The 12165-nt window shown below is 46.5% G+C and overlaps 1 protein-coding gene across 1 annotated transcript; it reads left to right on the top strand.

Annotated features, from left to right (window-relative positions):
- The first annotated feature begins 1309 nt into the window (after positions 1 to 1309).
- Positions 1310 to 2002, top strand: LOC144098044 (uncharacterized). Its single transcript, XM_077630606.1, has one exon. It carries the CDS (start codon positions 1310 to 1312, stop codon positions 2000 to 2002), a length of 693 nt encoding a protein of 230 aa, XP_077486732.1.
- Positions 2003 to 12165: the final 10163 nt, after the last annotated feature.

The raw sequence follows: 12165 nt of genomic DNA, 5'->3' as shown, positions 1-12165 counted from the left end.
GGAAGCACTGAGTGCTGCGAGTGAGGATACTGGAGTATCTCCCCGTGCCGTTACCAAAATCAAGGCGGAGCGTCTGTGTGGGCCTTTGGCGTCTCCGAAGAAAAGACCTCGCGACGTTAAGATTTCAAGCTCGCGAACAGTCAAGAATGACAGCTTCACAGTCCATGCCATCCGTATGAAAGTGCACAGTACGTACGCGAAGAGGGAAGTCCCAACACTGGGCAGTGTGCTAAAGGCTGTCAATGAGGACGACGATTTGCCGAACTTCAAGAAAACGACGTTGTGGAGGTTGATGAAGGACGTCGGATTCACGTTTAAAAAAAGAAAACGAAACCTTGCGCTGATCGAGCGAAGTGACATCATTGCCTGGCATCGAGGGTACCTGCGGGCGATCAAGGAATTCCGAAGACAGGGCAGGTACGAGTCGTTCCTTGCTTATTTTCTTACGCAGCATGTTTAGACTGGCTTCATATAGAGCTTGATGTTAGCGTTGCAACCTCGTAGTCGTAAAATTGAGTGTTGCTTCAGAATAACACATTTAAAAGAGATCGTCTTAACCGCGTTGCTGTTGCCGACCTTTTCGTAAAGGTGACTTCTCACGGCCAGTTTTGCGCTACGTTTGGGTGGGGCGCGTGTCTGCATGGGTCAGGTTTAATCGCTAAATCCCAATTGGTGCGGAAAGCAAAAACAACAAAACTGCCAAAAATGTCGTAGCACTGCAATGGGTAGTGCCATCTCGTCGTCACCGTAGGAAGGAATGAACACCCACTGTACGCTGCCCGTTGCTCCGGTGGTGCGAGTTACTGGCGTTACTGCTGCGAACGTTGGCAATTTTTGTTCCCAATCGCCGCAAGTGAAGATTTAAAATGTTGCCGAATTAGCCAAGTACCCTATGCAAACATACAGTGAATATAAACTGGCCACCAAATGCCGCGTGGGCGCGAAATATAAGCCCGAACAAGGGACCAATAAAGCCGAAATAATTCTTTTTCTTGACTGTCTTGAGCGGCTGCTTGTGAGACATTGGTCCTCAGTGCGTTTGTTTCAGTGCGTTGTCTACTTACATACTGCAGTGCGTTTGTTTACTTATATGCATTATCTCGTGCGCTCAGTTGCTTCGCATTTGCAGGTGCAAGATCTACCTAGATGAAACCTGGGTCAACTCAGGGCACACAAAAGAATACGTCTCGCAGGACAAGATTGTGAAGTCATCTCAGGATGCCTTCCTGAAAGGTTTAACCACGGGATTGGCTGCGCCTTCGTGCAAAGAGTCCCGTTTGATCCTTGCACACGCTGTGAGCAGTGCAACATGATTCGTACAAGACGCCGCTGGCTTCTTCAGAGCAAAAAGGGAAACCACGCTGGCTACCACTCTGAGATGGATGGCAGCTACTTGGAGAAGTGGTTCACCGACAAGCTTTTGCCATACATTCCGGCCAATAGCATTGTCGTCAAGGACAATGCTCCATATCATAGCGTGGCTCTTGAAAAAGCACCTACCAAGTCTACGCGCAAAGTTGATATTCAGCTTTGGCTCACAAAGAAAGGTGTTCCGTGGTCACAGGACATGGTGAGGGCAGAACTGCTGGAGCTTCCTCAAAAGGTAAACTTACACAGCGTTGTGTACCGCATTGACACCCTGGCAGCTACACATGGCCACGAAGTGCTTCGTTTACCACCGTACCGCTGCGAGTTCACTCACATTGAACTTGTCTGGAGCCAGGTGAAGGGATACATCGCAAGTCGCAACAAATATTTCATTTTGGCTGAAGTGGAAAAGATCTTGCCTGAAGCACTGGCGTCTTTAAGTCAGGAAGACTGGCTAAACTGTTGTGTTCATGTGGAGAAAGTTGAGGCTGAAGCATGGCAACGCGATATGATTGTTGACGCTGAAATTGAACCGGTTTTCTTCAGCATTTGTGACTCGTGCAACTCCTCCTCTGATGAGTCGAGCACTCATTTAAGTGATGAAGTTTTAAGTGGCATCGCGGAACTTGTTTGACTTCGAATGGATGTGTAATACACATGCTACGGAGAAGATAGAGATGACTCATGAGCATGGTGTGATCACCTTTGTGCGTGTGTGGGTAGAAATGAGAAAATATTTTTCATGTGGGTGTGTGTGTTGATCAGTCTACCGAAGAAAGAGAGAGGACTCATCAGAGCATGCTGTGATCACTCTTGTGTGTGCATGTGTGTAAAATAACATGCTCATTAGCATCAAATTGTATCAGGCAATAACTTGTAGTGTAGGTGTTGAGGTGGATGCGGACGACGTGGTGGTAGAGGCGGAGGAGGAGGTGGTGGTGTTGATGTAGGTGGTGGTGGTGCGTGGTCGTGTTAATAGTGTCTGTATAGAAGTAGAATTTGTAAGCGAGTGGAAATAGTATTCCAATTAGAATATGAACAGTGTTACACGTCGCCAATGTGTGCAGTTTTTCGGAGATTCACTGCATAAAAATACAATGAAGCTTAATCAAGCGTTGCGTCAATTTTTCGAAAAGTATCTGAAATTCTGTGAGGAAATTGGATTTATTTAAATAAATTTGAACATGTACTGATTGATTTATTCGACTAACTGAACAGGAATTTATTCAATTTGCAGTCTAAAATTTTCGAATACTCACACACACCTAAGAATGGGCCTCATTTTGTGTGTGAGGGTTGGGAATGGTATGTATGGATGTCTGATCTTCATTGCCTGAAAAGGGTGTCCTGGTTTGGTGTGGTCTTGCATTACTGTAAATCTCTGGTCGTTATGGCACGTTATGCAATGCTGCAGTGCCAGTGTCGAGGTAGCCAGTACTGTATGTTTTGCCCTTAATTTTTGGGGGTGTGAATGATTTCAAGCTGGCTCTTGCTCGGCTCAGTGTGAATTTGTTTGCTTCGAGTCATGTCTTTGTTAGTACATGTTCCAGGAATTTGATTTTGTTGACTGAAAATACACTGCTTTTTGAACCCTGTCCAGACATTGGTCAGGTTCTCGTTGTATGAAATAATGCTGTTCGATGGCCTAGTCATTTTTATTAATTTTGGAGCACTTGACTGATTGTGTTGGTGTACCTCCCCTGCCCGTGTCCTTTAATTTTTATGCACTGTGATCCATGCCACTGGCTGTTTCCAGAATAAACAATTTATCGCAAACACTGCGGGGTCAACATCCTTTATTGTCCTGTCACTTTATTGTTTGCTCTTTCGAAATATTTCTTCATAGCGTTGTACAACATTTACTGCATTCTTACTTGGCGCTCCTACAGCTCGGAACTCTTTTTGCCTGGCTGCATGAAAATCCTGCCTGAGCAGCTCTTGCTCTTCTAGGAGAGCAGGGAAATCGAGACAAGCTTACATGCCTCTGTATTGCCTTCATATACATTTGTGCACGACAAGTCTCTAACTCTTGAGGCAGTACTATTTTCTGTCACTGTGTAAATCAAGACTATATTCTAAATTTAACACGTAACACGGAAAACAGGCCATATTAGGGTGGTGTATAAATAATTTGACCCATCAGTGTAAATATGCTGCTCTTCTGCCGCATATCATAACCCAGTTATAGAGCTCTCTTTTCAATGACAAAGGAAAACGCGCTTAGCTTAAGAACGAAAAATGTCTTAACAAAAACAAAAGTATTGCAGATATGCACAAGAATGTTGCATACATACAGGCAGAAAATAGGCGATTAAGAAGTCTAGCATATATTTTCTGTGCACTTGTATGATAAACCAGCTTTCTAAATTAACAGACACCTTGCTTCTGAACTTTACGATCAGTAAAACATAATTGCTCTCGCCCATTCCTTTGGGCTACTCTACAGCACAGTGCCAAAATCGGTTCCAGACTATTTTTGCGAAAACTCGACTCGCCGCTAACCGGTTCCACGGAACAATTCATAACATGCCAGGTACCTTAAGAGGGGCCCACAAAGGAGTGGGTTCCTCGGCAACGGTGAAATAGAAATTTGCAGATGGCCACTTGTTAATCGGGCCATGGCGGAGCACTCACCATTGTGCAAATTAATTAAACCCGACGAATGAACGTCATCTTTTCACACAAATCTCTCGCTTGCATCTAAAAAGTATAGTCACAATGCTGCATAATCTGGAAGAAAACCGCCACTGCTGACCAAAAGCCGGTGCGAGCTCAAAGACAGCGGATTGCGGACAGCTCACATTAACGCGGTATGCATCAAATGAACAGATGCATGCAGTTCATTTTAAAACGCGGCATAATATTCAAGCGATTCTGAACAAAACGAGATATCTCATTCAAGTCACGCGAAATGTAACGCGATGAAAAAAAAATTTGCGAAATAAAAAGTTTCACCATGCGGGATTTGAACCCATGCACCCCCAGTTGCATGTCGATAATCCGGAGCGATGCGTTAGAGCACACGGCCACAGAACAGCGCGGAGTGATACACCTCTCTATTTTGTTTTGCATGCTACTTCCGTAGCCTTCAAAGCGTTGCACTTGATGTTTGAAACGGGGTATAGTGGCTGCACACCCTCGCGCGCGCTCGACGGAAAAATTAGGTCAGACTGGCCGCCGAACTTTCCAGAAAGAAGTAGAAAAAGATGACTCAGAGGCGACGGAGGGCGCGTAACTTCACCCGCGCTTGGAGTCGCCCTCTCCCCTTCGTTCTCGCGCTCGGCGTCGACGGGGCGAAAGAAAAATCGAGAACCTCCCAGAACAGACGATTGCTCCTAGCTAATAGGAAGACGAGACCAGAACGGGAGAAGGAGTGAGTTTGTACGGAGAAGGAGGGAACTTGTACAAGGAACTCTATGCGTGTGTGAACGCCTGCTTTGGCGCTAGTAACAGACAGACGCGGCGCGCGTCTATGAAAGGAAGTTGATCGCGCGCTGCGATTCAGCCCCCCGCCGCCGGTTTAGCTTGCAGAAGCCCGCCCGCTGAGGAGCTCCAGGGGGACGCACCGCTCTCGGTCAGCCACGGACCATCCAAGCAGCATGCGCCACTCATTGGGACGGCCACCATTGGACACCTTCGGTCGCGTCGGACTGACGAAGTGCCCGGTGCGGTAAACAATTAGCACGAAAATGGTCGGTCGGAAGTACATCGAAGTGGTGCGTCTAAACGAAACGCGAAGTTAGAAAGAGAAGAGCGTGAAAAGGAGCTACCAAAGGTGACAAAGTATCTGCTGAATGCAGCGTCCGCGGAGCAGTATGATCGCTCTACCCAGAGTCCATGTCAAATTCCCAATAGTACCGACTGTGCTTCTGTGGACGACTTGCCAACTCCATCACCACGGTTTCCTGGCAAGAAGCAAGGCTTGACTCATCTTGGTTGTCTGGATCCTGTGAAAACGGTGCCAACCTCGGTCGTCCATATTTCTGAGCAACCGACACTAAGCGAGCCCTCTCCTGATCCTGAGTCAGCAACGTCTATGCTACTCGGCCGGGCCCCTGCCACAGAGCTCCAGGTGTCCGGTACGCCACGCCCGATTTCTACTACTGCTGATCAACAGGGGCCAAACCTCCCCATGAGCCTCCTTCTACTGACGAGCGGCAAAAACAGGACTCCAAGAACCGTCTCACTTGTTTCCTGCTAGTTTGGCTTCAAATAATCATGTTCCTACCCATAAAGTGTACCTCGAGAGGACAAATGAGACGGCTTCTCGTTGTAGCAACAGAGAATTACAGACACCGTCGCAGCAAGAGGTACGTTGCGAGATTCTCCGAAGTGACCTTGCTAAGTGGCCGGACGTTATTACTGACAGCTTTCGGAGTGTATGCCTTGGGAAAGGGCCATGGTATTTTCAAAATCGGGCAGAAAATTTTCCGTCGTCCGAAAGGCAATACAAAACTAAGAAACGCTATATGTCACCTCATCTTTTCGTGCAAAAGGCTGTAAATGGGGAGGCGTACGAGCGACACTGGTTAATGTACTCGGAGTCCAAAGGTTCCTTTTACTGTTTCATGTGCAAACTATTTTCGATTTCAAGAAACCCAAGTGCTTTCACCGCGCACGGCTTTTCTGATTGGAAAAGAGCAGAAGAAAAGGTTTGCGCACATGAAAATAGCGTTCAGCACCGGAACTGCGTGGCAGCATGGCTCGCCCGCTCTAACTCGAGAGCACAACTGACAAGGAGCTGGTTAAGCATCTTGTCACTGGGACCGCTTACTCGACAGAGGTGTTGAAGCGCGTAGTCGTTGTAGTTAAGCTTCTGGCTGAGGGCAACCTAGCGTTTAGGGGCAGTGAGGAGATTTTTGGTTCACCGAGAAATGGCAATTATATGGGAGTGTTTGAGGCCATTGCCAAGTTTGATCCCTTTCTAGAGGAGCACATCAAACGCTACGGGAACAAAAGAAAAGGTAACCCACCGTATCTGTCAAAAACCATTTGTGATGAATTTATCGAGCATATGACAAAGGCTGTCAAGGAACGTCTCGTTGACGAAGTGAAACACACGCAAATACTTCTCTTTAATTGGTGATTCGACTCCAGACCTTACTCACGTTGATCAGCTGTCAGTTGTTTTACGATGCTTTTAAATGGGAAAATGTACGAACGCTGTCTTGGATTTGGTCCAATCTAATCACATACCGGCTTGTATCTTTTCGATACCGTGATGTCCCTAGTGACGACCAATGGCATCTCAATTGATGATTGTAGTGGCCGAGCTTATGATAATGCGAGTAATCTGTCAGGAAAATACAAAGGACTGCAAGCTCAAATCAAACACCTGAACGAATTGGCAGTCTACGTCCCGCGTGCTGGTCATTCACTGAACTTAGTTGGTGCGTGTAGCGTTGACAATCGCCTTGACGCAGTCAAATTTTTCACTGTAATTCAGAAACTGCATGTGTTCTTTGCTGCCTCACATAAGAGATGGAGGTATCTTTTGGATAGCATGGGCGGAACTGGCCAGCAGCTTGTTTTGAAAAGTCTCTCTGAGACCAGATGGTCAAGACACACTGAATCATGCAAGGCCATTCTGAAAAACTTCAATGCGGTCTTGTGTTGCCTTGAAGCTATATCAAAGAACAAGGAAGAAAACGGTGACACTAGGAATGAAGCGCACTCCCTCTTCAAGAAAATGACAAAACTAGAGACTGTTTTCATTGCAATTTTCTGGCGTGAAATCTTAGAGCGCATTGACAAAACGAGCGTAGGACTTCAGAAACCAGGCCTAGACATTTCAACTAATGTAGACCTGCTGAGCTCTTTAGAAGGCTTTGTTAATTCTTTGCGACCTCTCTTTGATACCTTCGAAGAGAAAGCACGCACGCTAAGTAGCAATCGATGTTATCAAGATGAGGGCAAACGCATCGTTTTGAGTAAGCACCCGAGCGGAAAAATTGATAGCGCGCTACGAGGTATAAAAAGTTTATCGTAGAGACCTAGAATGTTGTACTTGGCAGTCTAGGCTCAGCTTTGCGAGTGCGAAAGGCTGCCTACTCTGAACTCTGAGAAAGGTTCGGATTCTTAAAATTGCTGACAGAAGTTGGGAGCGAGGCCTCTCTGGCACAGCAGGCTGAGAAGTTGGTGAAAACCTACAAAAATGATTTGGAGCCAGCATTTTCCGCTGAAATCGTTCAGTTTGCGAACTTTCTGCACAACTCTGTGTGCAAGGACACGAGTCCCCTGGGAATAATGAAGTTGCTTCACGAAAGAAAGCTTATTGATGTGTTTCCGAACCTTTCTATTGCTTTGTGAATGTACTGCACTTAACCATACCCGTGGCAAACTGTGAGACCGAACGATCGTTTTCCAAGTTGTCGCTGATAAAAAATCGCCTTCGTTCGAGCCCCCTTGACCACAAGGTGAACTCGCTTGCTATCATGTCCATTGAAAGTAACCTCCTCCGCGATCTATCCTTCGAGCGGATTATATCTGATTTCGCCAAAGCGAAGGTGCGAAAGATGCCACTTTAAAAGGACTGTCTGTGATTTACATGAGTAGTTCCAATAAGTTCGTTGTGTTGCCTCTCAGCCTCCACGTTGCCAATGAAACGCTGAGCAGTGTAATTCAAGATATGCGAATCTTCGTTGCTCGTCTCTTGTTTGTTCTTCTGATATTTAGCGTACCTATAAAGAACTGTATTTTTGTTGTTTTTGATAGTGCCACGTGTGTTTGGTGTCGTCCTTGCTTGTCTTAACTTTAATGAAATATTTTCAAATAATATTTTGTAATTACAGCTGGTAATTTTCATCTGTATTCTAGTGCATTTTTATGATGTTTGTATTGCCCTAAGTATTGTATACATCTATGGCATATTTATAGATTAACCTGGTTAACGATTACTGCAGTCTGATGCTTGAATTTTAATAATGTTTTTTTGCATACAACCATGCGTCTCCTCACGGGATTAAACCTAGTGATGCAAACAAAGCCTAGCTTCAGAAGGATCGACATCTGAGCTGTGTTGTCTTTTCTGTGTTCTTGTTCGTCTTGAGTGCACTAAACTCTTCCTTAAAACCTAGCTTTTGCTGAAAACAAAATGCAGATTAATCACAAAGTGAACATATGTGTTGGTGTTTACAACAGCACACGTTTCAAGCAAGTTTTGTTGTTTTCCTTATAATGATAACAGTAATAATAATCCCGCTAATCGCACTTCGTTCTTTTTAATTTGGTGGAATTAAAATGAAACATGGCATATTTCCAGTAGCATAGCAGCCGACGGAGGGGGGGGGGGGTCCAGTATAGGGAAAGGGGGCCTGCATGCGCATTAGCCCAGGGCCCCCATTTTTCTTAATCCGGCCCTGTCTACAGCCGGTAGAAATACGCGATGCCGCTCGCTGCACACTTCACAAGGCGGAGTGCCATACGCAACAGGTGCGTCACACGAGGAAGGTGCTTCACGCCGAGAGCCACTGTCTCGATCGCATGCGTAATTAGACGAACAGGGACGAAATTTTAGAAGTGCGCATCTCAGAACACAGGCGCGCTACTAAAATTGTACAAAATGGAAAAGCCCTCCAAAGCAACTGCCTCCAAGTTCTCAATATAAAATTGCACGCTAACTTCAGTAATAAAAAAGTTAATTAATGGATTTCAGTTGGTTACTGAATTTACGCGGATAATTTTTACCCCAATATGTGTCCGCCTGGCCGCATTACCAACGTGCAAAAGCAGCATTAGCGAATGACGTTTCACATTTCTTTAAAAAATCAGTAAAATCTAATTTTGAACACGCTGTACATATACCTGTTGAGTTGAGGTGTTGAATGCTACAGGTGGGATTAGCCTTGCTTATTCCGCCGGCAATTGTTCGACCGTAACGTCTCTTCTATGTTAATAATGCCCTAAAACCTGCACGATCTGCCCCGCTATGAGCACAGTTACCTATAATAGCAAATGTTCCACTCCCGCAGTCACCATCTATGCACACATTCACTCCACACAGTCCACACAACAGTACACTCCTGAAGTCACCATCTATGCAAATATTCAGTCACAGTAGAACATAGTCCATTGCAGTGCCACAATCCATACACACATTCACTCACAGTATAACGCAGTCCACTCCAGAAGACACCATCAACGCACACGTTCAATCACAGTAGACCATAGTCTGTTCCTGCTGTCACCATTTAGAAACAAGATCAGTGACCTGCAGAAATGTTAAAAGAAGGCGTGCAGCCTCGCTTCTGCATGTCTGGTTTCCACTCGGGTAGACAATGTCCTGCACTGTGCTGTGACGGGTTCCTGTCTTCTTGAAGGAAGCGAACATCACATACCTTTCCGCGTTGTACTCTGGGCAGTACATGATATAATGTTCGATATCCCCGCACGCACCACATAAAGAACATAGCGGAGACGATGCCATGCCCGTCTTATAAATCCAGGCAGGAGTGCGGGCAGAGGCCGTGCGAACTCGATGTAGTAGAGTGGCCTGGGATCTTTTCCGTGCCTTGGTCACACATGGCTCGTGGGGTGCTCTCTATATGTACCACTCTCTGTGCGTCATTAAGTCATTTGCGCCCGTTCTCGCGCTCTCCTAAGAGTCAGCTCTGTATGTGTGTTGTTCAGTCGTTTATGTTTGTCCTCGCGCAGTTTGTACAAAAAAAAAGGTTTTTGAGGAGCTTTTTGAACTACCGAACACTTGGGAGCCCACATGAGATAAAGGAGGGACGAAGAGAAGAAAGGAAGAGGTGCCGCAGTGGAGGGCTCCGGTATAATTTCGACCACCTGGGGATCTTTAACGTGCACTGACATCGCACAGCTCACTGGCATATATTGCGCTTGGCCTCCCTCGAAACGCGTGTCAAGGCGAATATGCCGCTGTTGGTGTACAAAGGAGAAGAAAGCGCGCGTCAGTTAAAAGTTCCAAACCTGCCGCTACGTTCTTGCATTGTGTGTTCTTATTCTTTTCTAAAGGAAACGTGATGCATGTGAGCTCCCAAGTGTTGCGTAGTTCAAGAAGCTCCAAAGCAGTCTTGACTGGAAAAAAAATTACAGCAAACCCTTAAGAATGCTTTCGTGTTTTGAATGCGAATGCACTGCCTCATCGTGAGCTCCGTTCCAAGGTTTATTAAAGATTTGTTAAAGATTAAAGATTTAACGTTTGTTAAAATTGAAGAAAGCCACTTGACAGCGCCAGTGACGCCGTGTGCACATCGCAAACGACTGCAACCGCCGAACTACTATTGTGCTGCTTCCAAGCGCCTGCCTTCCTCATCGCTCTTCGGCCTACCTGGCGGTGGCCTTCGACTGCGCAGGCGCCAGGAAAGAACCAACCGCAGATAAACCCCGACGCTTGGCTAGAGGAGCCATTTGGCAGCGGTAGCAGCGCCGTGTGCACAGAGTAACTGTAACTCTACGAATTTTCAGGTAAATATTCTGGTTTATTTCTCTGAGCTATTTTTGTTTTGCGCGGTTTCCGCTGCTGCTGCTGCCTCAGTTGGCACTGCTTATACTGGCTGCATATGTACTTCGCGATACAGAAATGTGATGCCAGACACTGCCGTAGCAGTAGCTAGCGTAATGTCTGACACATGCCCTTCGTGCGAAAAGACCATTGCCGCTAAAGAAGCGAATATGAAGTACGCTGAATGTGACCATAAATGCCACTTCGGTAAATGCGCCGGATTAACAGAAAAACTCTACTGAAGTAAAAATGATGCTGCCAGAAAAGCTTGGCGTTGTCAGACATGCCGCGCTGAGCAGCGTTCTGGTTCCGGTGAAGAAAGTATTTCTGACACTGATATGAAAGTTATTCTTGCGTCCATCAAACAAAGCCTTTAATGCCTACCTGCCCTGGAAGAAACGGTTCAAAAAATATAGCCCCACTTCCACCATAGGAAACGGCCAGCATCGGGCGTTTATTTCACAAATGCGCGTCGAAAGTACTCGGCCGGCGACAACGGACGGGTGCCAAAACAACGTAGCACCGTTTCAAAGCTTCCTCTTTTTCAAGCCGCGCAAACGTTCGATATTTGGCGTCTGCTTGACGAAGCGCCTGTCATAAAATTCCATCGAGAGCTAATGCAGCTGCGTGCCAGAAACGATGGCCGCGGGACGTGAATAACGATATGAGGCACGCCACCCTGGCTGTTTTGCACGGTCTGTCACGCAACAACCTGACGCGTGTGCATTTGACTTCAGTCTCCATGGCAATGCGTTTGTCTGCACACAGGTCGCCAGTTGCCCGTCCTCTTTCTGCAGCGAAGTACTGTGCTGTCTAACACCACACGTTCCCAAAGAAGCTATCAGGCTTCCCTCGAACGGAATACCCGAGAGTTAGGGAGAACGCTTGTGGAACGAACTGGCATACCGGGCACGATTCATTAATTATACTTTCCCGTAAAGAAGGCTCGTCAGCTCTCGTATCGCCACCGTATCTTTGTTGTGCTCGTCAGAAGGATAGCACGAGGCTGGACAGTGATTGACAGAGCTGTCAGGAATCAACATGAGCGACAGCGTGCTAGCAAGACGAGATGCCCCGAAAGAGATTTCGACACCGTTCACTGTTATCGCCGAAGAACCGAGGAATACCGAAGAAAAGGCGACAACGGCGACAAAATTGGAACCTGAGGACAGCGAGGCAGACCAGTCAGAAGACACTGCCGATGAAAAAGACCTCTTGACCAGTTTCGTTCCGTTACTCATCAGCATGAACATCCTTGGCATCGGGCTGTCGCTGCCTGAGGAGTACTCCGTACGCGACATCAAGAAACGCAAGCCTTGCCCTTTGACCCT

This window comes from Amblyomma americanum, chromosome 7, assembly GCF_052857255.1.
Source record: "Amblyomma americanum isolate KBUSLIRL-KWMA chromosome 7, ASM5285725v1, whole genome shotgun sequence".
Lineage (NCBI taxonomy): Eukaryota > Metazoa > Arthropoda > Arachnida > Ixodida > Ixodidae > Amblyomma > Amblyomma americanum.
Note: the sequence above shows the minus strand (reverse complement) of the source record. Positions and strands in the feature narration are given on the sequence as shown.

Excerpts from the sequence above, each read along its gene's own strand:
- LOC144098044 (XM_077630606.1), top strand. The coding sequence starts at position 1,310 with ATGATTCGTACAAGACGCCGCTGGCTTCTTCAGAGCAAAAAGGGAAAC.